The sequence below is a fragment of the Embiotoca jacksoni genome, unplaced genomic scaffold (genome assembly GCF_022577435.1).
Source record: "Embiotoca jacksoni isolate LCO1_2020_lvr unplaced genomic scaffold, fEmbJac1.0.p SCAF_21, whole genome shotgun sequence".
NCBI classification, from domain to species: Eukaryota; Metazoa; Chordata; class Actinopteri; family Embiotocidae; genus Embiotoca; species Embiotoca jacksoni.
Window position 1 is genome coordinate 3,941,061 of NW_027185352.1, and position 22,972 is coordinate 3,964,032.

Below are 22,972 nucleotides of genomic sequence, written 5' to 3' on the forward strand. Positions count from 1 at the left end.
AATATGCTAATATGAGTTCTCCACAAAAAAACTTCATCAAACCCATTTTATACATTTTAATCAATAGACTCTCCACATAGAGTCATATGCTTTCTCGATATCAAAAGCAGCTAGAAGAAACCAAAAGACAGTGACACCTTTCAGCACCTTCTTGAGACAGAAAGGAGGTCTCACTCTGAAACGTTATCAGAGCAGGAGATCCAGAGGCTGAAGGCTGAACGAGATGCATTCAAGCAAGAAACGAAGCAGCAGATTCCACTCCTGCAAAGAAGACGCCGTAATCCTAACCGTTATCCCTAATCCCTAACCCAAGCAAATAAATAATAAAAACTATTATACTATATTATTTTGCCATTTTGTCTCATCACTTGTGACTGTACATTTCAAGCAAGTTCAATTTGGAATAACTTGGTTAAAAAGCAAGAAAAACTCCAAAGCTCTCTTCTTGCAAAATTTAAAAAGCCTTTATTCAGATGACAATTTCATGGTGAACATTTAAAAACAAGGACAATGCTTGTACATACTGCTTGTCCCTTTCTGTTTGCTGTGGCTCAAGTGGCCTCTTCCTGCTTGAGTTTGCAGTCAGGGAGGGTCGTTAAGGTAACCAGAGCTACAAATACCAGCCTTGTTTCATCGTCCTTCTGTCTCTTCACATCTTCTGGTTTGATGCAGTTTACTTCATCTTTCGCCTTCAACACTTGCATACACATTTCTCACCCATCCATGTGTTACATTCACCACTGATGCTACTCATCTTCACACCTCATGTTTCTTCTATAGTTTAACTTTGTTCATTTGAAATAAAACTCTCCATTGGCATTTCAACCCGTCCGGTCTCCCCTCCTCTTTTGTCACAAGCGTTGAGCCGGTTTGTGACAAGTGGGGGCTCGTCCGCTCGTCCAGTAGCCATTTGTTAAGAGTAAATGAATTTGAGTTTAATGTAGGCTTTTCTGGTGCCTTGGCCTGGATTAAATTGGTGTGCCTCTTTGACAGACAGTGGCTACCGTCTTCGTTTGTCTTCGTGAATTGTTTTGGATAAAGATGTCAGTAGAAAGCATGGTTTCTTGTTTGTTCACCATCTTTTTGGGGAGTGGGAAATGTCAGGTTATGTTCCTCTTTTGGGTAGTTTGTAGGAGAGTTTGGTAATTGGTCCCCTCTGTGTTGTTAGCTGTGTGTTTGTCTGGGTTTTTTGTGTTGTATTACTAAATATTTATCGTGTTAAATTTGTCTCTTTTTTTTTTTTTATTAGTTTGGATTATGATTGAAGTCCACACTATTTTAGGCTTTTTATTAGTTATCCAATGTTTAGGATTATTAAAAATAGGAAAATCCTTATATAAGGCCCCACCTGTTTATTTAGTTATTCCGAGATTCTAAATGTTGTTAGACTAGCGTAAACATGCTCATCTTTGCTGTGAGTCTCTTGTGTAAACTAAAGAAGCAAAAGCAATCAATATAAATAATCTAGGTAATAATTTAATTTAGTCTTTGAACATTATGTAAATGCCGTGTGAGGACATCTTGTTTACCAATTAGTCTGTTATTTATGATGCATACGATTTATTTCTGCGACATTTATTTCCTTTATCATTATGTTTAATGCAATTTGTTGTAATTTGCCCTATTATCTGACACATGCCATGCCATGCAGACCTACTCAATGTAATTGTGGTGAGATATGGGACAGCAGAAAGTATTTTGGAAACAACCTTGCTAACGGCTTTCAAATCTTTAAGATGAAACGAGTTTATTTCTTTGAATCTCAGTTTAACATGAGCAGTATTGGAGGGTTTCATGGAGAAGAGGAGGTTTCAGTGGTGCTACAGATACTGTTTGTACTGCTATCAGAAGGCTCAGCACCTTCTATAGCTGAATCCCACAGCTTGTCTGATTTTATAGGCAAAGTTGAATTGATATGCGAGGAGAATTGCACAGAATTGGTTTGCGAGGTGCTTTTTTAAAAAAATTTTTTATTAAAAACTTGCAACCTGCTAATGGCTTATATTTTTCAAGACATCTTTTTAAAACTGCAGCACTGGAGTCTGAATTCTGAATTGACTTTTAGCTTAGGACCTTTAAAAATCGAAAACTATGAAAATAAATAGCGCAAATACAAAAATAAAATCAATAAAACGCAAAAATAATAGAAAAGTACAAAAATAAATTGTGAAAATACAAAAATATCCAAATAAAACACGACAATAATGCGGATCAAAAACAGGCGATAAAAAAATACGATTAAAAAGCAAAAAGTACGCAAATAAAATGTGAAAATACAAAAATAAAATAAAAAAAAATGCAAAAATATCCAAATAAAACGCAAAAATAATAGAAAAGTACAAAAATAAATTGTGATGTGAAAAACTCAGCCGTAAGACACACCCTAATTGTAGGGATTGGATATCTGTCTGATCAGTTATATATACAGAACCTGAACTATGTGTACCTGCAATTTAATGATATTTAATGTTAATTATGTGTACTTTTAGATCTGTGGTTTTTAATGTTGTTGGTGAGCTGTTAATTCAGACCTTCATCATGATAAAGGACTGAATAGGACAAAACAAAAGTGATCATCAAATGCATACTAAATAAAAGTCACAAAAACGTTAAAAAATAATATGAGAATTGTACTTTTGTCACTCCACTCACTTCAGCAACTTCCTAGTGCACACTGAAAATATGTCAACTGTTCTTAGGTCTTTTTGATATAAATATTGAGTGTGACATGACACATTTTACACTCTTTGAATTGTAACATTAACCTCTGAAAACAGCATAACGCCCTGTTCCCCTTCAGAGTGTAACTTCCTGTGGCAGCGTGACAGATTCTCAAACCAAATCTTTGTGTGATTTCGCTTGTGACGTTTCACCCACGGAAGCATGGGGAGCGTGGCGGAGAGGATTCTGTGGGTCTGGATTATCGTGGACTCGGCTGTGTGCTCCGTTTTACTGCCAGACATCAGCGATCGAAAGTTCGTTGATGAATGCGTGCAGGAGCACAACAGAGCGCGGTCAGCTGTCAGCCCGACTGCGAGCAACATGCTGTCCATGGTATGCAGAAATGGCTCTCTGATTTATCATTCTTACGACTATAAACAAGTGATATGAATGCAAACCACAAAATAATGTGAACCTCTAATGAAAATGGGCTTTTATCATTATCAAATACAACTGGATGTACCCAGACTTGGATTTACTTCAGGTTTTGAGAGATTTCTGCTTCTAACTTCACGTTATACACATCAAGTATAATGCAAAACTGTTCTGTGAAATAGGTTCATTTAAATGGAATTTCAGTGAACAGTAAGTTTGCATGTTGGGGTAGAGGAAATCCTACATGAGGGTGGATCAAAAAGAGTGTCTTCCTGTTACACATAACGAGAGTGCAGCACAGTGATGTGCACAGAGCAGGGGGAAGCAGTAGTCTTCATGTTTAAGTATTGCAAGTCATATCGCTTGATCAACATCAGATTTGATATGTGCGCATATGGGATGACACCGTGGAGCTGAACGGAGCTCGCACATCACGTTTTGAGCCAAACTGGAGATGTCAGCAATGGAGACCCTTGCTCAGCGTCTGCTCAAGTTTCAGGTCCATGGTGAAAGCATGAACGCGCTCACACCAGCGGTCACACAGGTGCTGATGTTGATCAAGCGACGTACTTTGGGATACTCACTGATAAAAGTTACAGCTTCCTCCTGCTTCATGCACGTCACAGTGCTGTGCTCTGTTCAGCTTTTTTTTTTTTTTTTTTTATCTCTTCAATAACTTTATTCAGTCAAATAATGAATGTTTGCTATTAATTGTACAGTACAGATAGAAATTCTGTACAAAAATCTCTGAGCCAGTTGCCCTGACTGTGAAGACACACTGAATTTGACTGCGCCCCTCTGCTGTGACCAGTGCCACAGAAAACTCCCACCAACTTCTTCACAGAGCAGGCTGTGGATTATCCAGAGGAACCAGGGCACAACTCCAAACACCTTCATTTCAATGGTTTTATGCGAAACCAATTGTTTCCAATTTTTGCGTTGTTTTTAATCTGGGAAACCAACATGAGGGAGTCTGTGGCTTCATATTTTTCTGTATCTGCTTCATCCAGACTTGGGATGAGGGCTTGGCCATTACTGCGAGAGCGTGGGCACGGAAGTGTGTGTTTGAACACAACATCCACCTGAAGGATGTCCGCCGCGTGCACCCGACCTTCCCGTCTGTAGGGGAAAACATATGGGCAGGATCCCAAGCCTTCAGTGCAACGGCGGCCATAGAGCTCTGGGTGAACGAGAAACAGGACTACAACTACAGAAAGAACGCTTGCACACATGTCTGTGGCCACTACACGCAGGTATTACTGCTGCTGATGGTTCTGTCTTTAAAAAAACACTGATGAAAAGAGGAACCTTGATACATGTTTTCTATTTGTTTCCTGTTGCACACTTTTTCCAGGTTGTGTGGGCGAGTAGCTACAAGGTTGGATGTGCTGTCCAGCTGTGCAAAGATGGTGTCAGTGGCCTCGGTACCAGTGAGATGGCTATTTTTGTGTGCAACTATGCCACCGCGTAAGAACACATCAATAAATAACTCCTACAACTCTGTTCACACTCGACATAAGGTGTCTCTGGGACACTTCCAGTCACACTCACTGCACATTTTATTTTAAACCTTGAAAATGTGTTTCTTGTTTTAAGGCCCCATTTTAAAGTTGATGACTGGTTGGGTTAAAGTCAAGGCACGGTTTCAGTCAGGGTTTAATTTAAGAAAGGGGAGGATGAGAAAATACAGGAAGTTGCCAAATTCATTACAGTGAATTCTGTTGAGAAGCTGAAATGAAAAAAACAAAAAACAACAACGAATTGATTTGATCAAGTACAGATGATTGTGTCTTTATCCAAAGTTTGATAGATATCACAGAGATTGACTCAGTCCCACACACACTGTCCTGCTGCAATAAATACTCACCAGAGCATTATATGTACTGTTTTAACATGTTTGAGTGGGGGCTCAGTGCAACAGAAAGAGGAAGGAAATCAGAAAATATTCAGAGACATTGTTTTGCCTGTTTTTAAATTAAATAATGCCAGTCTTATCCTTTAAACTTAACCTTTTTGTCCCAAAGTGACCAATATGACAGATACAACTGGCAGTTAGGAGATAAGATGGTGGAGGTTTAAGGGCCTCAGAATAAACAAAACAAAAATGCTTCCTACCATAATGAAACATTGCTGATACTTCCTGTTGCAGTGGTAATATGAACGGTGCTCAGCCGTATGAATCTGCCGGGGCAGCCTGCTCTGGATGTAAAGGCACTTGTATGGACAAGCTCTGCTGTAAGTATTCAGTCCATTACTAAACCCTTTGCCTACTTATTTTTTTTTTTAACCTGTTTTAATTTCAAGACCATCTGATCACCACTAGATTAAGGAAGCTGTGCATGGTGAAAAAGCTGCAGCTCAGTATCAGCATTGTTACTGCTCAAGAGGACCAAATAAGAACATCACAGCCTAAAAAGGCCGACAATTCGATCCATTTTTTCATGTCTATTCGTTCCTTTGCAGGGAACCAAGAACGGGATTCAGAGAAAAGTAAGTGTGACGGCAATAAAGCCAGAAATTAATCAGTTTGGAGACTCGGGTGCAGTTCAGATCACTTTGTCCATGTCATCCTGGTTGATAGTGAGGTGAACAATTCCTTCCACTGCATAATAACATGACACAGTTTTGTCATGTAAAACTGCAATAGAAACTACTTTTGTGTTTTCAGGCTATGACTGGACCCCTGACTGGGACACTGCTCCCTCCGGTGGCTCAAACTATGTGCCGATTGTGGTCATCCGGCCCGTTGCCCTCCTCTTGACCTTCCTTGCAGCGTACGCAGTCCGCTACTTTTACCCTGATGTCTTCTGCTACGAGTAGAGCTGCTGTTTTCACCTGAACAACATGGACCTAAACAGATGAATGTGTTTTTGTGTTTAGAGACAGATTTTTAGTCCCAATTGTAAAATCGACATGCATATTTTAAAAACAGGCAAAATATGTCATTTCTTACGCTGCTTTCATCAATCACAAACTAACCGGTGTCACACGTGTGGTGTTACATTACATTTTCTTTCTTTACGAGTCATTTTTTGTTAACAGCTTTACACATTAAGATAGATTTAGCTATCACACAGAAAACTCTGACGGCAATGTCCACTGTGACCTTTATTTACCTGTACATTATGTTGAAAGAATATTATGCTCAATTTGAACCGACTGCATTTTCCAAAAATGTGACCATTGTGCCTCTGTGGGTTATTGTAACTTTACACAATGTGCAGGGTGGTTTGGCCGGCTGGGGAGTTTCCCAGGATGTAGCTCTGCGTGCAGTTAGTCAACGTGGATGTTTCAGACCGCAACTTTCAGGAACAGTTTTTGAAGGAATTAACAGAAATGTCATGTTCAAACTCAGGATTGTCACGACTCTGCGGTTACCATCAACTCTAGTTGAGCTCATTGTTTTGGCAACTGAACTGTTGTGGTTTCACTCTCACGCCTGTTTACAGCAGGTAACTGTTTTTAGTTAGAAAGCTTTGCATGCACAACAAGCCCGGTTCCAAGCAGCGGACCCAGTTAGCGGCGAGCCCGTCAACACGGCAGCCGGTGGAGACCGAACCAGAGCGACGATTGGTGTGATGACAGCTGTTCCCCAGGTGGACGGAAACGTCATGACTGCTAACGCTGCTTTGTGGAAGCAGGCAGCTTCACCGTATCAACCCTGAGAGATAATATGTCAGTGTTGCGTTTACAGCTTGTTCTGCCTAAGTAAAATAATCATGCTATTTCAAGGTTGAAGAAAATGGACTTTTCTCTTACTGACTCAGCAAATTATATGAACCATTATCTCCCATGAATGTGAACTTTGTCCCTCTACAGTGATGCTGGCAAAACAGAAAAGGAATGAAAATATGCCTACAAATATATGATCCGAGCTGTTAAAAAAACCCTCCTTTAATCTCACATTAATGTCAGAATTAGTGAGAAAACACAGAAGGAAAACATTCTGACACTTATAAATACTGTCCATACAAAATCTGGACACTAGACAGCAAATGTGGCCGACAGAAGGAAAAATCATTTCTGTTCATTTTCTGTAACGCACTTAGTCTGCAGCCTTTTCAAACAGGAGAATACAAACAGGAATTCTTCATGACAGAAGCAAGTTCCTAAAAACATCAGAGTTTGTGATGGAATCTTTCGTTTTCACACGCACGCACAGTATGTCCTGTCCTCTGTGCGCCTACAGTCTTTAATCTGTCCAACAAATACCATGTGACATGGTCCACACTGCAGCACCACAGCGGGGCAGGTGTGTCTTAGCTTTTGCTTTTATTTTTACTCTTCTTCTTCTTATTGTCGGTGGTGCTGCTGCTGCGAGGGCCTGCGATCACTGGTGGAGCCCCCAGCTTCTTGGTTTTGGCTTTTTTCACTTTGTCCTTGAGGGCTTCGATGTCCAGCTTCCCTTCTGTGGGGGCTGTGACACAAATGGAAACATGAGGCAGAGGTTGGTTATTCCATTTCACTGCACAGTTTCAGACATATGTGCTCTCGGATTAATGATCGTTTTATTTCTACCTTTAGTCGCCTTCTTCATGAAAGGCTTCTCTTTAGGAGGTATGAAAGCTTTGTTGCGCTCCTCCTGCTTCTTGGTCAGCGCTTCTGCTTGTTTGACCTGGAAAAAAAAAACAGGAACGAGAACCACATGAGCTGTTTATCATTATCATGAAACCCCTTACTGAATACTTCAGCGTTAGTTACTGCACAAGTTTGCAAAGCTGTTTAAGGACGTTATTGGAATTATATTATAATCAACGACCTGCTTTTCAATTTCAACTGTAACTAAGCAACAGAAGGAAAGATAATAAAACGTGTGCTCAATTGAACCTTGTGATGTCGCTCATGAGAACAGGCACTGCAGCCTGGCCGGAGGAGATGAATCCACTCACCTTGATTTCCTCCATCTTCTTCCTCCGTTTCACACTGTCACGCAGGAAGAACTCTCCTGTGGCCAGCTCCTGATCAACCTGCAAACAAAGCACACGCAGTTCAAATCAGCCTGAAGATACATTTGTTTTAATAATCTAAAACATGCAGTTTAGTCTCAATGACCGGGTTAAAGAAATACGCGGAGCTTTCTTTTAGGTTCTTCTGCTGACAGTTTGTGGTTATGATTAAGCATGTGATTATGCTGAAATAACTCCTGACCTTGCTCTCCGGCGGTGCGGGAGGGAACGGCGTGTACGCCTTCTTCACGCTCTTCTTCCTGGGCTCCTTGCGCTTGGCCAGGTTCTTGTGGCGGAACTTGGGCAGGAAGCGCTCCCAGCTCTGCAGCCGCAGGTCGGGGTCTTTGGACAGCTCCTGCTTGATCATCAGTGTCTGAGGGGGAGTGGAGACGGGTGGAGGAGGGACAGTTTACTCAGACAGCGGGATTCAACGCGAGTTACAGAGACAAGAGAAGTCAAACTTTAGCTGCAAATTTAATTCACTGACAGGCCTCGAAAACAAGAATGTTTTCAGGCCGGATTGAAATGAGTTGACAGTTTCAGCAGCCCTCCGGTCCGATGAGGCGGCTCCACCTTTGTTCGTCTGGATTGTGAGGAAGATGGAGTAAACCGGTCCCAGGTGACCTGAGGGGTCTGGATGCTTCGTAACGCAAGTAAATCAGGGATGTATTTAGGTCCAACGTCTTTTAGTGCTTGTTAGTGATTTACAGACGAGTAAAATAATCTTAAAATCTATCCTTCGATAAGAGGCCTGTGCGGTGATTTAAGATGTGACGTCTTGATGTCAACTGGATGAACTGCAGCTGTCTGCTTGATGTTTATTATTAAGGTCTGTGAAGACGTCATAATAATAATAATCAATAATAATCTATCCTGCTGAAAATAAATACAAACTAGTTTTTCTGCAGCTTGTTTTAACAAATCCACTGGTTCTGCTTTTAAGGAGGCTGTAGAATGATTTTGTTATTGTCTTTAAGTGGCTGTTCAAATATCGGTCCGAGTCTGTAACTACACCAAGTTATTGATTTGTAGAGTTTAGTGACAGAGACTCCAGTTGGATGGTAAATGGTCTTCACTTGTATCGAGCTTCATCACCTCGGCGGTTTCTTAACTTTAAATCTTTCATCTTTGTGACCGAAACTGAAATGTTCAGTTTCTTCGGTGTTCAGTTGTTCTGGCGCATCCACTCACGGATTTGTTCCGTTTGCACTTCATATTCAAATGTAAAGGACTGCAGTCACATCATGAACAATCAGTACCATTCTTTGAGCTGAAACTATTTGTGAGATCTTTGACAGGAAGTGTGGGTGTAAAAGCCCGGGGGAATACAGCTGTTGTCTGTGCAGCTGTTTCCATACCTCATCATCATTTTAAGAAGACACAGTGATGATGTTAGCTCATGAAGACTCGGCTCTTCACTGGATAAAGTTGATCTTTGTCGACGGTTGCACGAATGCAGTAGATTCTAATCACATTTCCGACCGGACGGAGAACAGCTGGCGTTGAAACAGCGAGGACTGACGAGGGTGCACGTCCGTCATAAATACAACAACCGGCTGATGTTACGCAGAGGAGCAGTTTGTTTGTCCTGATTGTCTGAGTGGAAGAAGAGGTGCTGCGTGGGTGAACCTCAAGCTCGTTGCGTAAAGTAGTCGAGAGGAGCGGCGTGTTGCTGCGGCAACGATCCAAACCGTGAAACAGGTGGCGAGAGTGTAAACGGCTCTGCAGAGTTTCTGTTCCCGTTTCATGCCCTCAGCTCCAGGTTGAGCCAACCGTGGCGTTCAAATCCAGAGAGATTGTTTTCAGTCAGGAGATCGAGAACAAGGATGGAAAAGATCTTCATCGGGCATGAACGCGGTCTGCCTGAACGCCTCGGTCTGTTCCGAGCTGCTGTTTTGGTTCAGGTGTCGATCGGCAGCTGGAACGTACCTTGATGTTGTAGATGGGGTGGATGTTCTTCATCGTGTCCATCACCACTTTACGCACCTGAACAACAGAGACAAGGAACTCAATTTAAATGCTGCAATATCTGCTTTTATTTGTGTAAAATGTTCTGATTTCAGTATTGAAGTTCAAGATGTGATCAATAATATATATATTTTTTTTAAATGGGAATGACCCTGTTAATAGAACCCCAAAGAATTCAGTATTAAAAATATGAAAAAGTCATCATGAAATAATTCATGGAATTGTGTAGAATAAATAAATGAATAAAAAAAACCTGAAATACCCCCAATCAAAACCTATTTGTTGTTCATTTTATAGATCATTTGAATGTCCCTTTTATCACAATGATGTCATCAACAAGACCGGTGCTAAATTTGGCCTGCTAGTTCCTGTTAGCCAGAACAACAATAATGCAGAAGTAATTCTGAATCAACCAACAAGTGACTGCAGCTGTTAAAAAAAACAAAAAAACAGTACACAAACGCAGGAAGTAAACTTCAGGAGCTTTTAAAAGTTCAAATAAAGTTGTTCCTGCTTCCTACCTATCCAGCTAACAAGCTCAGAGTATGACTCAGCATTAAAGCTAAGAGACGGTGTCAGCAGCTCGCCACTGGCGAGTGGACAACACCACCTGGCATTAACGCGCGTCTTCACGGGTGTGAACGTGAAGACGCGTTCTATTCACCGCCAGACTCCCGTGAGCAGGAGGAGGCCCCGCGACGCTCTCACCTCCTTCAGGCCGTTGTGGGGCCCCAGAGCCGACACCGTGTTGCCCTGCACCATCACGTAGCAGTTCGTCAGCAACTCTAACGCCTGCAGAGGAGAGACAGGAGGGGACACCAAAATCAAGAAACACCCCGTTTACAGAGACGTAAAGAGACTCTCACACTCTGATACTGTGGCTCATTAGACATAATGCTGCCACCTAGTGACATTCATCCCAAAATCAATGAGCGTACCGAGACTAAGCACAACACTGAGGCTGTGATAGCACTGCAGCTAACTCGGCTAAAAAGATTCACAGTTTAGAAAGAATTCTAAAAGTATTTTGACTTGTTAGGAACCGTTTTCTACACTCAGAAACAAACACGTACTTCTGGTATCTGGTTAATATCCGGAGAGATCAGCAGGCATCTCTAATGGGTCACTATCGGGGGTTTTCAGCATCGAACAGAACTTAGAATTAGTCCTCGCTGCCGTCTGCAGGTTCAACGATGTTTCAGCCTGATTTTCTGAAGTTTCGGGTCGACGTCTGCTCTTTAATAATGTCAATCTGGTCGTTTGTTGCAATTATATTTTGTAACGAGCCGAGTCATTCACCTGAACGTCTGCCGCGCTCCGTGTGTGTGTGTGTGTGTGTGTGTGTGTGTGTGTGTGTGTGTGTGTGTGTGTGTGTGTGTGTGTGTGTGTGTGTGTGTGAGGCGGGGAGGAGCCGCCCGGTGTGAAACACACAGAGAGGACAGAGGAGGAACGGAGGAAATGCTGACATGGTTAGAATCTGCAGACTTCGGGTTTGGCTTCGTGTCCTCTAAGCAAACCGGCGTAAACAAGCAGAACACTCCAGACTGCACAGACGCTTCTTAGACAACTAAATCCCAAAGATGCGTGACAGTATGGAGGAAGTGCTGTTGTCTGGGAGACGACTGCAGGTATGAAAATGTATTGGATGAAAGCTGGACTCACTTTTAGGGTGGAGCCTTTTGGGCCAATCAGCCGCTGCCTTCGCTTCACGAACCGCTCTCTGTTCCTCACCAGAGTCCCGACTTTGATGATGTCGCAGGCGATGTCATCCTGTAATATCCGCACCGCCTGGAAGCAGCACCATGAACGGGGGGGGGGGGGGGGGGGGGGGGGGGGGGGGGGGGGGCACGACATCATCAAAAATCTGCATCATTCTTGATATTTGGTGACACGAGTATCAACCGAGAGTTCTTTAAAAACTCAAATCTGCTGCTGTTTGTGGTGCAAAATATGTGCGTTTAAAGACAGGAGATCATCACCTGTTCAAACGGGACGCTCCTCGCCAGCAGCTTAATCAGATCTCTGGCTCTCACAACGGCGTACGGGTCGAACGTCTTCTTGGTGGTGCAGACCGTCATGCTGCCCTCGATCAGGTCCAGAGAGACTTTGATGTGCTGCCGGAAACAAGAATCCACACGAGACTGGAATTACTACCTGAAACACACCGGACGGGTCTGCGCTTCTGCCCGACATGGACCGAGTGTCGGCATAATGTGGTCCAGCTGAAGAGGTCTGGATTAAAACATATTTATAATAGTATTATTATCACAAGATTAAACGGTACGAGTCTTATTTAACTTTAGGTGTTGAAACTGTAACGACAAATAGGTCAACACTGGCACATGTGAGGTTGTTGGAGAAATAAAAGTCAGTTAACGGTTACTTTTGATGGCTAACCCATGTTCGTATTTAGTCTGTGTGGTTGCAGGTTTATACCGGAAGTACCGACACAAGGACTTCGAGCTCGTCGGAAACTTTCCATCTCTGCATGTTTCTGGATGTCACGACAGATTGCTCACGTTTCAGACCGCGCATGCAAACAATCGTCTGCTTCGACAGCAGCGAAGAGTTACGGCACTCTTGTACATAATCTTGTCTCCGCCTCGGTCACTCTGAGTAGCCGGGTCTCCGTCTGTCCGTCCGGCTGCACTGTGCTGCAGCGGCGACAGACAGACAGACCGACACGGATCTCACGTCGTCCTCTAACACAGATTTAAAAAATAAATTCAAAACACGAAATGGGTCGCCAAATATACAAGTACATGTACGGGAAACACTGAGCCGTGCTGGTGAGTGGGCGACACCACGCTGCCGTCTTTAAAACGCCTGTTCATGGATTCATTTGTTTTTCCCTCAAATATCTTGGTTACAACAAGATTGAGGCAGCTAAGCAGCGTTGCGTTCCCACGTGTGGTATTTATTCAGCTGGAGAAATCCGAGCATCTCCAGAAAGCATTAAAAGGGACTTGAAGTCGTCTCTGTTGCTCGGTCGTTGCTCGGGGTCGGCCTACTTCCTGGAGAAGTAAACATTGCATATCGCTGAACAACTGACTGCAGAGCACCAAAACTCAAACACCTGCCAGGTCATCTTCAACAAGATGGTCACAATCACAACTCCAGCACGCTTCCGTTGCTTTCATATATGGATACAAATCATTGAATTAAAAAGGAGCAATATTTTACCAACCTTTTGTATGCAAATATATTCTGTGCAACACAACTGATTTCCATTCACAGAGCTCAGCTCCTTGGTCATCCTGACTTACCGCCTCCCCTAAAGCCTTCTCCACCAGCGGCCAGCACTCCCGCAGGTACGCCTCCCGGTACTTGGGGAAGAGGGTGGCGAAGCTGCTGACCTCCAGCAGACCGCGGGGGTTGTCGTCGTTGGTGAAGGAGGGCTCCTTCCACCCATCGGGGACAGTCAGGAGTTCAGATTCATCCTCTGGAGGTCACAAAGTCCTCAGAATCACGTGGAGACGGAAACCAAGCGCGCTTCGAGCAGCTCAGGTGTTCACGGAGGAAACCGGAGGAACACAGCTGGATGCATTTTAAATCTTTCGAAAGGGAGCTAAGAGGAATAACACGCTGCAGCTCCGTACAGACCTGACGGTCTGTCATGATGTCGACAAAGTCTGAACACAGCGAAACAAACTCGCAGGTTTCTCGAAAGCAATTTCGTGATAAGTTTTCAGGAAAATGTATATAAATGTCCACGTTTTTTAACTTAACGTAAACTCAAAAAAAAAAAAAATCGTTTATTTAGCAAAACGATCACGTGTTTACGACACGAGCGCTCTCTCGCGACTTTCACGCGCGGCTCGCTGCTGAAAAGCCAACAGGCCGAATACGAGATTCAAATCCGCTCGTCTTCTTACTGACTGGGGAACTGCGTGTCCCGTTAACTGTTTTCGACTCGAAACTTACCTTGGTTTTTAGTTTTCGTCATTTTGTTCCCCGTTTCGTCTGCTCTCACGCCGTCTCCAGTCGTGGAGGACGCCATTGTTGACCAGGAACGGAAGTGACGTACAGATTTTCTTCTTTGGCGTTAATGGCGGTTTGCAAACCGACTTCAAAGCTGCACACTGCCACCAAGTGTATCACAGTTTTAACTTTTAAGGAGAAACGTAAATGAAAAACGTTTGGATGTTAATTTATATAGTTTAGAGTCACCCCAAAGTTCGATAAGAAAATGGTTGTAAATTGAATTCTTTCCTTTACATCGTTTTGATGTGCTACATGAGCCTATAATTCATAACTTTACAGTCCTGATATTGTGCCTGAGAAATGGTCCAGCAGTGTTTATTCATTTCACCTCATTATCATTGATAATTATTACAAATAAATCACAATTATCTCCATTTAATTATTAACTGTAGTGGAATCTGCACAATCTTGTTTTGTAAGTTTCAAATTGTTCTGAGCTTGTTCCCGTGTCAGTTTTCTTGTTCACCTTTTATGTTTAATACGAGTGCTTCTGCATTAAACTTCTGAAAGTGATCGCATGAAAGAATTCTGTCATTTCTGCCTTGCTCTGTCGTGAATAGGTGTCTTCACCACTGACACAGGCTTCATACTCTCACAGACGGTGGTCCAAACACTTTATTGCAGCCGTAGCTGTTCATAGTACGTCATGACGGCTTTGGTTGCGCTCACTGAGAGCACAGTTAGTAGCAAAAAGCCGATTGATCCGGCTACAATGGAGATCATTGTCACGTGCTCAGCCCCTGCAAAGAGATGGGCGCAAGTCATTTTTACCATCACTGTAATCACAGTGCACACAGTAAACACCTGGAACTGAACTGTACCGTCGGTTACAACTGTATAAGAGATCAGTGTACCAAGAAATGCTATCCTTACTATTTGAAACATGCTGATCAGAACATTCAATAATCAAAATATGATGTGCACCGTTAGCTAAGAGAAATTCAACGCTAATGATGCAGTTCCTCTTTTAAAGTCCATTTTAGACTAATTCCATTCTGTTGACATGAACTCACAGTACGACGGTCGGAATGACTTCGCGCTCATGTTGACCAGCAGAGGTCCAGCAGACACAACAGCAGCTCGTTTCTGCTTTCTGTCCATCTGGCTTTCTGACCTCTTGTTGCGCTGCTGGCTGTTGCAATTCTGTAGCAAAAATAAGGGTCAAACAAGAAATAAGGAATTTGGAATATTTTTCATAAAGCATGGACAGGTTGGGCAAGTATGAACTTAATCACAAGGTAGCCTGTCAGTTTAACCAGGATCCTTTAAAAACTCCTCCAGCTGCATGGCAAGATCTGAGTCAGCATAACAGCTTAGGCTGATAAAACAAGCAATAATAGAGAAATAAAACAAATCAACTTTGACACCAGCCATGTGTCTTTGATGAGCAAAAGACTGCAACTTTGGTGCAAAAAGTCTCGTGCAAAACCAAAGAAAATGAAACGTATGGATGAAAATGAATCTTTACAACAGGTCAACTTCACAAGATGTCAGTGTGAGATCTTGAAATAATCAGATAGAGAATTTGAGGTTTAACATGCAGTCTGTATGTGCATAATGACATCTGATCTATGAGCCATCGCACAGTGAAAAAAAAAAAAGTTTTCTTGGTGTAATGACTTGGCCTTCAGGATCCGATCTCAGTGTGCCAATAAGTTCAGTCATCCTGGATGACTGGCTTGTCAATAATCATGGTTTATCCCATGTAAATGGAAGCAGTGCTGCTCTCTGGGCTCTTTTTTTTTATCCCCTTGGTGAGCTAACTTTACTACCTGTAGATTTTGTTGCGCTTGTTGAGTTAGCAGGAGGACGTTGAGTTAACTGAGCTTTCAGACCGTTTTCTTCAGAATGCGGTCATGTTGTACAGACGACATTTACACCTGCTGAGATCAGATCCCAGTCCAAATGTAGTCAGACTCGTATGATCACATTCAGATGCTGAGGCATTCAGAATTTATTTACACCTTGCATGAACATGCGTTTTCTCTTGTCCATATAAGTTACGTGGACGCAGATCACATGTTAACACCAGGTAAATGCATCCAGAATGCATTGTGATGCAACATGTAGGCGGTGGTGATATACTGAGGCAGAATCAAGCTAACGAGAACACTGATTAAAACCAGGTAAAAATGTAAAGCCTCGTGGATTCATGAAATTATCTGGACAAAATAAAGTCAGTTAAAGATCACGTATTAATACCAGTTAAAAATGTGGCCAATATGACAATTGCAAAACATTACAGAATGCATCTCAACCATGAAACGACTCCTCTTGTCACCTTTGTGCAGTCCTCATCGTGTCCACATATGTTGGCCAGACAGTGAAAGTAGAGCGGTAACTCTTTGGGCATGTGGAACATCTGAATGGAAAATCTGGTTGTCTGTGCCAGACCGTTGGCAGAGAGCCACTGGAAGGTGTTGTCAGCAGGACAGCTGGAGAAAAGAGGACAAACCGGAATTACCATCGTCAGCTGAGGCAGTTAAAATATCTTTTACACCTCAAAGCTACATTTGAGCTTCGGGTTTCCACCTTACAGAACACTCTTTCACCTATGAAACGTGTATAATGTAGGGATCAGAGCTAAACCACACACGTCTTAAACCCCGTTTCCAAAAAAGCTGGGATGCTGTGTAAAATGGAAATAAAAAGAAAATGCAATGATTTGCATTCAGACTTGTGTACAGAGATTTCTCAAAATTCTCTGAATCTTTGTGATATTATGTCGAAATCCACAAAGTCTTTACAATTTTACCTTGACAAACATTACATTTTTGTACTTTTAGCACAAGCATTCTCTCAGTGATTAACATCTCACCATCTTCACTGCTAAGAGACTGCCTCTCTGAAATGATCGTTTTATACTCAATAATGCTACAGATCTGTTGCTAATTAACCTAATTAGTTGAGATATTCTATGAGGTGTTTTTTTGTGTGTTTTTTTTACTTTATAAAAATGTTCCAGTCTTTTGTTGACCCTGTCCAAACTTTCTTAAAATGTGTTGCTGGCATCAAATTCAAAATGAGCATCTATTTTTTAATTAAACAATAAAAATGTTTAGTTTCAACACTTGATACGTTTTCTTTGGTCTATTTTCAATTGTATATGCGTGCATTCAAATCATTGCATTCTGTTTTTGTTTACATTTTACACAGCGTACCAACTTATTTGGGAAATTCTATTTCCTTCTGTGACAGTAGAGATTATAAAACACACACTTATTTAAATGCAACATTCTTCCCTGCGGACTATGTGGAGCCCGTCAGAGCTTCTGGGCACAGAAGAAACAGGCTAAATAGATTCAACTAAAGATGAAGTGCACAACTTGTGTTCCATCCATAGAATGTATAAGCATGTAGTCAGAACTGAGATAAAAAAGATTCAGAGGGTCAGCTGCATTGACAGATACGTGAAACTGTTATTGGGCGATTCAACTGACGGGCTGTGCACACAGTGCTCAGTTCTCCGGCGTAACATTTTGAAACTACCTCTCCTGCAGCAGAACGCCCTGGACGGCGTCCTGTGGGTCGACGCTCTCAGTGGCCCAGCACGACTCCACCTGCAGGAGCACGTCGGAGGCAAAAGAGCGGTTGGTCTGCAGGGCCACCTGGAAGAACAGGGTGTCCTCGATCCCCAGGGTGACGGGGGTCCCTGTATCTGTGGATGAAGGATTCATCTCTGTACAGGGTCATGGTCAAGCCCAGCTGCAGCGATGAGTTGAACTCCACCAAAGAAACGGAGGAGAGCCTACGGACGAAGAAACGGGGAACTGAAAACACAAATCTTACATGCTGCTCTGATGTACTTTGAGTTCAGCTAAATGTAGTAATAGAGATGTGTCTCACCACTCAATATCCACACTGACTTGAGCGTTGCGGATGTAATGTCGCGGGTAGACGCACTTCCAGACTACTTTTAAGTCCCTCCGGCTGATGGTTTGCTCTTTGGTCAACGTGACGGTCAGAATGTTTTGGAATCTGATGTGGGTTTTGTTGACCTAGACAATACATATAGACATATACACATACACACACGGCTATTTTTCTGAGGACATTAATTGACATAATGCATTCCCTAGTTCTTACCCCAACCATTACATCTGCCCAAACCAAACCCCATCCTGAGCTAAACCTAATCTGAACCTTAACTACGAGACCGAGTCTTAACCCTCAAACAACCCTTTGAAGGAGTGTGTAAACACACATGTCAAAATGTCCTCACTCCGACAGTCGAAAACTAAAACTGGTCTTCACAAAGACAGTTGCACGAGCACACAGACAAAAGCCATCATGTTCAACTCAAACATGACCGCTCAAACCAGAGAAAAAAAAGAAAAGTAAGAGCAGACTCAACAGTTTGAATTTTTCATTATCCAGATGTTTGGCTGAAATCCTTTCAGCAAGCTGCACTGTTCTCTTACTTTAATGGAGAAGGAATAGTCTGTTCTTGTTATTTAAAAAAAAAAAAAAAAAAAAAAAAAAGGGGTCCCCAGGCACTCTTTAAGCTTTGTGCAGAAAAAAAACCAACCTTTATTACTATGAGTTATAGCCACACTGGCAGTGTGGTCCTTTAATGCCACTGTCAATTTGTTCTCCATTTTGGTTCAGTATGAAATATCTCTAAACATTTTTAGATATCTGCAATATCTGGCACAGATATAAAAAGGTTCCCCTTTTATTTATCCAGTGAATCAACTGGAACATCTCGTACCGGGATCTACAAATATAGCTCGCAAGCTACTGGTTGAGTACGTGTGTGTTGAGAATCAATCAAAGAAACGTATTCAACTGGTTTGGTGGAGCTCACCTACGTGAGTAAATGTTGCAGTGTCTGACACTTTCATTTTATGAGGAAAAAAGGTTGGACACCCCTGATCTAGGAAATGGATTGACACACAACTTACAGCTCCCAGCTGATGTATCTCTGTGACTCGTCTCCTGAAAATGTTTCTAATTGTCAAGTTAGCGAAGCGCAATCACTCACTTGTCTCTCAGTTCCACATGCAGAGGATTTCCGTGCGGTGCGGAAGTAGTACAGCGTCTCGCTCTCGTTCACTACGCACCGACCATCGTTCAGCTTTACCTCTACCTCTCCCCCGATGTGAGACGTCAGGTAGGCTTTAGATATCCCACCAGTCATCAGTTTGTCCAGACACTGGCTGAAAAGACCTTTCTCTGTTTAAAAAAAAAAAAGATAAAAGGACAGAATTGTCTTTCAGTGTTTTTGTGCTTGCGTCATTCACACTTCTTTAATTCATGATGCTGTTTTGGTTCTTATAATAATTTCAAAGCATGTTATTAAAACAGTATTTTATTAAAAACATAACACGCAAGTATATTCTGTCCACTTTCTCTATGCTTATACCTCAGTGCACAGGACTTTATTGGAAGTAATGTAATTTACAGCTTATCACCTGCTACTTTCAGGAGATTGTAAGAAACAGGAAATTATCTGGAAAATACAAGACTGTAAAATAAAGCATTACCAAATCTTAGTTTCAACAACTGTACTTAATTTGACATTTCTGGTGTTTATCAATGATACTTTCTGCATAAAGCATTTGAAAAACGGCATCTTCAGTTTTATCAATAAATATGCAGCTCTAAAGGAGTTGACTGGAGTGTCGTCACTGTACCTTTGCAGACCGGATGTAGCAGCACAGGAGGCTCGAGGACAGAGCTCACTTCATTGAAACCGTGCTGGCACACGCAAGAAAAAGAGCCCAGAGTGTTGATACACACAGAATTATGAGGACACCAACTTCGCTTGGAAGCACACAGGTCTGGACCTTATAAAAAAAAAAAAAGGAGAGAAGATAATGAAATAACTAAATGCATTTTGGGAAAAAGTTTGACTGACAAAGACAGTTTCGAATGTTTAGTTCATCCCTTACCGTGCCAGTAAATGACCCCGTTCTTAACAGAGATGTTGGTAACATTCAGGAAGTCAATGTAATCCAGCTGATCTTGAATGTCCAGAAGGACGTCTTTTTCTGTTTTGGAGGCACCGAAAGACAGAAAGAGGATCTCTGTTTGATCCGGCTCGTCTGCAGGTTCAATGCTGGTCAGCTCGATGCGGACGGGCTGAATGAAATCTTTCAACAGCTCCTGCAGCTGAAGGACACACGCAAAGAAATGAACACTGAACTAAGAAAAAAATACTTAATTGAAATGTATTTACCTTGTTAAAGAAAAACAAAACATTTATTTCAGAAAAATAATCATGTAGAAAAGTTCTCGGAAAAACCAAAGTGTACAAAGTTTAAAGAACAAAACAAAGCATGGTTTTGCAATTTCACTTCAATAAAAGTAACCTCATATGTATTTTGGAATAAAAGCTTTGCCACGGCTGAAATCAACCCTTGTTTACTCCGTCACCCTTCAATGTATAGACAATAGTGAGCAGAAAATCAGACACACGGGAACTATTGTAGGATTGTTAGCAGAAAGCTGAAACATTTTTATTTAATTTATGAGTGCCCTGAATGATGGACACATTTCCACTCATAATTCAGATTCTCATAAAACAGTGGACAGTAAATATTTAAACAACACTGTACAGAATCAGGTCGAGAACTGTTGTCACTGATTGCTGATGTAATCTATGAACTTCTTCCCACCTTATCTTTGAAGATGTCCCTCATTTTAGCTCCAGCTTCTGACTCTGCGTCCTGCACGTCGTCAGGCAGCGACCAGGACACCACCATCGTGAGACGCATGTGGACGAAATCTACCTGGAGCTCTACACAAGCCGCAACACGGAACGACAGTGGGTTAAGTTTCTCATGACAGATGACAACCTTCATGGACTTATACCAGACCGACCTGCGCCCCAACCGGGTTCAGCTGACCTCAAGTGGACCTCTGAGGAAAAATTGGCTCCTTTGAAAGACAAATGAGAAACTTCAGACTCCCACTCGCCGTCGCATACCTCCCACACGTCCAGGATGTAGGTCTGCCTCTCCTCGAGCCCCGCGAGGCGCAGCGCTGTGGCGGTCACTCGGCTGCTCTGGATGAGGGGGCCGCCCTCCAGGGACAGCTCGTATAGAAAGGCCACAGCTGGCATGCTGGGTATCCAGAGGGCGGTGGAGTCATTAGAACAGTACCGGAGCTCCGACACACCATGAGGTCCTGGAGACACATGCAGCCCACATACAGAGTAAACAAAGATAAGTTACTTGCAGCATGTGCAGATTTATTAGATAAATATACGTGGACAAAAATAGAAAACTACATAAAAAGTCTATTAATTTAAAGTTGGACTAAAAAACAACATAATACAGCAGTTGTAGTTGATATCAGTGACACTACTACACTATCAAGCCAAGGATGTTACACGTCATCAATGAAGTGATATATGTTTAATCTTGATTTTCACTACATAAGCAGTCAGTGGTATAGTGGTGGGTACACTGTGACTTCAAAATAACAATCTCCCACTAACCAGGGCTGGAAATGGCAATCTGGCATGTCGGGCATTTCTTTAGTAGGCCAATGTACCTCGGGCCGATATAATATAATTTAGGATTTTAAATTGAAAAAAAAATGTAATACAAAATTGAAGGGTCAATACTGGCCCATATAGCAGGGAAAGTTACCCATTGGTCTATTTTAAAATCCTTAAATCAGACTTGAAATCACAGATGACTTTATTATAGTTTGAAAACTCTGGGATGGAGTTGTGTTTTGTGTTTTTGATTTGTGACAATTCTCTCATCCAGTGGCCTGAATGGTGAACTCTGTTAGTTTGGACAGAGATTATTTATCATAACAATACGATTTTTGTTTTAAAATGAAAATGTATTAGTGATGCAGATATGTAACTGCCCCATACATTTCAGATGTGCAACATTTTGGCTGTTTTAAGTCTATTACAATAAAGCCCCCGAACAGAAGAGGCATTGTACACACCTCCATATATACCCCACTACACTTCTGCACACAATGTATTTACAGAGCAGCATTTACATTTTATAACTCGCTGTGCTCACATCCAGGACGTCCATTTATAGATAACGTGCTCATTTTTAAGAATAAACCCTCAGTGCTGCAGCAGAAGACAGATATTCTTCACGTTTGAGGGCAGACTTAGATTCTTGTTTAGATTGATGTGCAGGGATTTCTTAAATAAACTGATATGCGTTTGGGTTATTTTGAGACACACAGGGTGAAAAACATTAATTTGACAGTATAAATAAAATCATATCTGTATCTTTCCCACACTGCCCTCTCACAGTGGATTGTTCAGTATAGTTTGATCAAAAGGAACAACTAATTGCTCAATTAACACATCAACAGTTGTATAGCATGAGCCGATGTTTTTTGGTCTGATCTGTCTGAGAAGCGCCTAGAAAGAAGTGAGTTTTCCAGACCTCTGTAACCTCAACAGATATTCAATCACATGTTGATTTATTCCATTTTTAGTCCAGCTTACTCTCACTAAAACTCTTGTGATATTAATTGGTGCACATGAACATTAGCATTGGATGGACCACAATTCCTCCCACCTGCTCAGGCGACGTGTTACCTGTGTGTGCTGTGATCGTCCGGGCGCTCATGAGCACACTGTCTCCACACAGCGCCTCCACCCTGGCGCTGTACTTGTGGCACGGCAGCAGTCCCATCACAGTGTAGTTGGTGATGAGCGTCGTGCCCTGCAGCACTCCCTCGTGGTAAACTCTGAATATGGAGATGGACGAGACGTTCCTCACCTCCCAGCTCAGGGTGTAGTTGTCGGGGCCGGACGATGTCTGACGCAGGACCTCGATGCTGGAGTGGACTGTGGAGCAGAGAGGCGTCCATTAAAGGTTTCCCTGGAGTTTTTCACCTCGAGCGGCACGACAGAGTGGCTCTAGTATTCAGTTACATGAAATGAAAAAGGGCCATTGTAAAACTGTTCATGGGACTATCCTGTTATCAAAAGATTTTCTGAGGAAAGTGGCACTTTGTCTTCCACATTGTTAATGATGATCACCCTT

At 42.3% G+C, this 22,972-nt stretch overlaps 3 protein-coding genes across 3 annotated transcripts; 1 reads left to right on the forward strand and 2 right to left on the reverse strand.

The window, feature by feature from the left end:
- The first annotated feature begins 2,883 nt into the window (after positions 1 to 2,883).
- On the forward strand, positions 2,884 to 6,839 carry glipr1a (GLI pathogenesis-related 1a). The gene is made up of 6 exons (XM_069156470.1): positions 2,884 to 3,054; positions 4,107 to 4,349; positions 4,451 to 4,563; positions 5,246 to 5,331; positions 5,560 to 5,586; positions 5,765 to 6,839. Exons 1-6 carry the CDS (start codon positions 2,884 to 2,886, stop codon positions 5,914 to 5,916), a joined length of 792 nt encoding a protein of 263 aa, XP_069012571.1. The 3' UTR covers positions 5,917 to 6,839.
- Positions 6,840 to 6,960: 121 nt separating this feature from the next.
- krr1 (KRR1 small subunit processome component homolog) lies at positions 6,961 to 14,028 on the reverse strand. The gene is made up of 10 exons (XM_069156469.1): positions 13,935 to 14,028; positions 13,277 to 13,452; positions 11,990 to 12,124; positions 11,673 to 11,798; positions 10,719 to 10,802; positions 9,972 to 10,028; positions 8,245 to 8,415; positions 7,986 to 8,063; positions 7,615 to 7,711; positions 6,961 to 7,513 (listed from the first exon to the last, which is right to left on the reverse strand). The coding sequence occupies exons 1-10, from the start codon at positions 14,008 to 14,010 to the stop codon at positions 7,356 to 7,358; spliced, it is 1,158 nt and encodes a 385-aa protein (XP_069012570.1). The 5' UTR covers positions 14,011 to 14,028; the 3' UTR covers positions 6,961 to 7,355.
- Positions 14,029 to 14,609: 581 nt separating this feature from the next.
- LOC138202711 (ZP domain-containing protein-like) lies at positions 14,610 to 17,716 on the reverse strand. Its single transcript, XM_069156969.1, has 4 exons — positions 17,484 to 17,716; positions 16,276 to 16,429; positions 15,008 to 15,137; positions 14,610 to 14,734 (listed from the first exon to the last, which is right to left on the reverse strand). Exons 1-4 carry the CDS (start codon positions 17,669 to 17,671, stop codon positions 14,610 to 14,612), a joined length of 597 nt encoding a protein of 198 aa, XP_069013070.1. The 5' UTR covers positions 17,672 to 17,716.
- Positions 17,717 to 22,972: the final 5,256 nt, after the last annotated feature.

Coding starts and splice junctions, on each gene's coding strand:
- LOC138202711 (XM_069156969.1), bottom strand. CDS start 17,671: ATGAATCCTTCATCCACAGATACAGGGACCCCCGTCACCCTGGGGATC. Junction 16,430..17,483: donor GGCGTTCTGCTGCAGGAGAG/GTAGTTTCAAAA, acceptor TCTTTTCTCCAG/CTGTCCTGCTGACAACACCT. Junction 15,138..16,275: donor ACGATGAGGACTGCACAAAG/GTGACAAGAGGA, acceptor TTTTTGCTACAG/AATTGCAACAGCCAGCAGCG.
- glipr1a (XM_069156470.1), top strand. CDS start 2,884: ATGGGGAGCGTGGCGGAGAGGATTCTGTGGGTCTGGATTATCGTGGAC. Junction 3,055..4,106: donor CGAGCAACATGCTGTCCATG/GTATGCAGAAAT, acceptor TGCTTCATCCAG/ACTTGGGATGAGGGCTTGGC. Junction 5,332..5,559: donor TTGTATGGACAAGCTCTGCT/GTAAGTATTCAG, acceptor GTTCCTTTGCAG/GGAACCAAGAACGGGATTCA.
- krr1 (XM_069156469.1), bottom strand. CDS start 14,010: ATGGCGTCCTCCACGACTGGAGACGGCGTGAGAGCAGACGAAACGGGG. Junction 12,125..13,276: donor AGAAGGCTTTAGGGGAGGCG/GTAAGTCAGGAT, acceptor TGTTTCCGGCAG/CACATCAAAGTCTCTCTGGA. Junction 7,514..7,614: donor CATGAAGAAGGCGACTAAAG/GTAGAAATAAAA, acceptor TTTGTGTCACAG/CCCCCACAGAAGGGAAGCTG.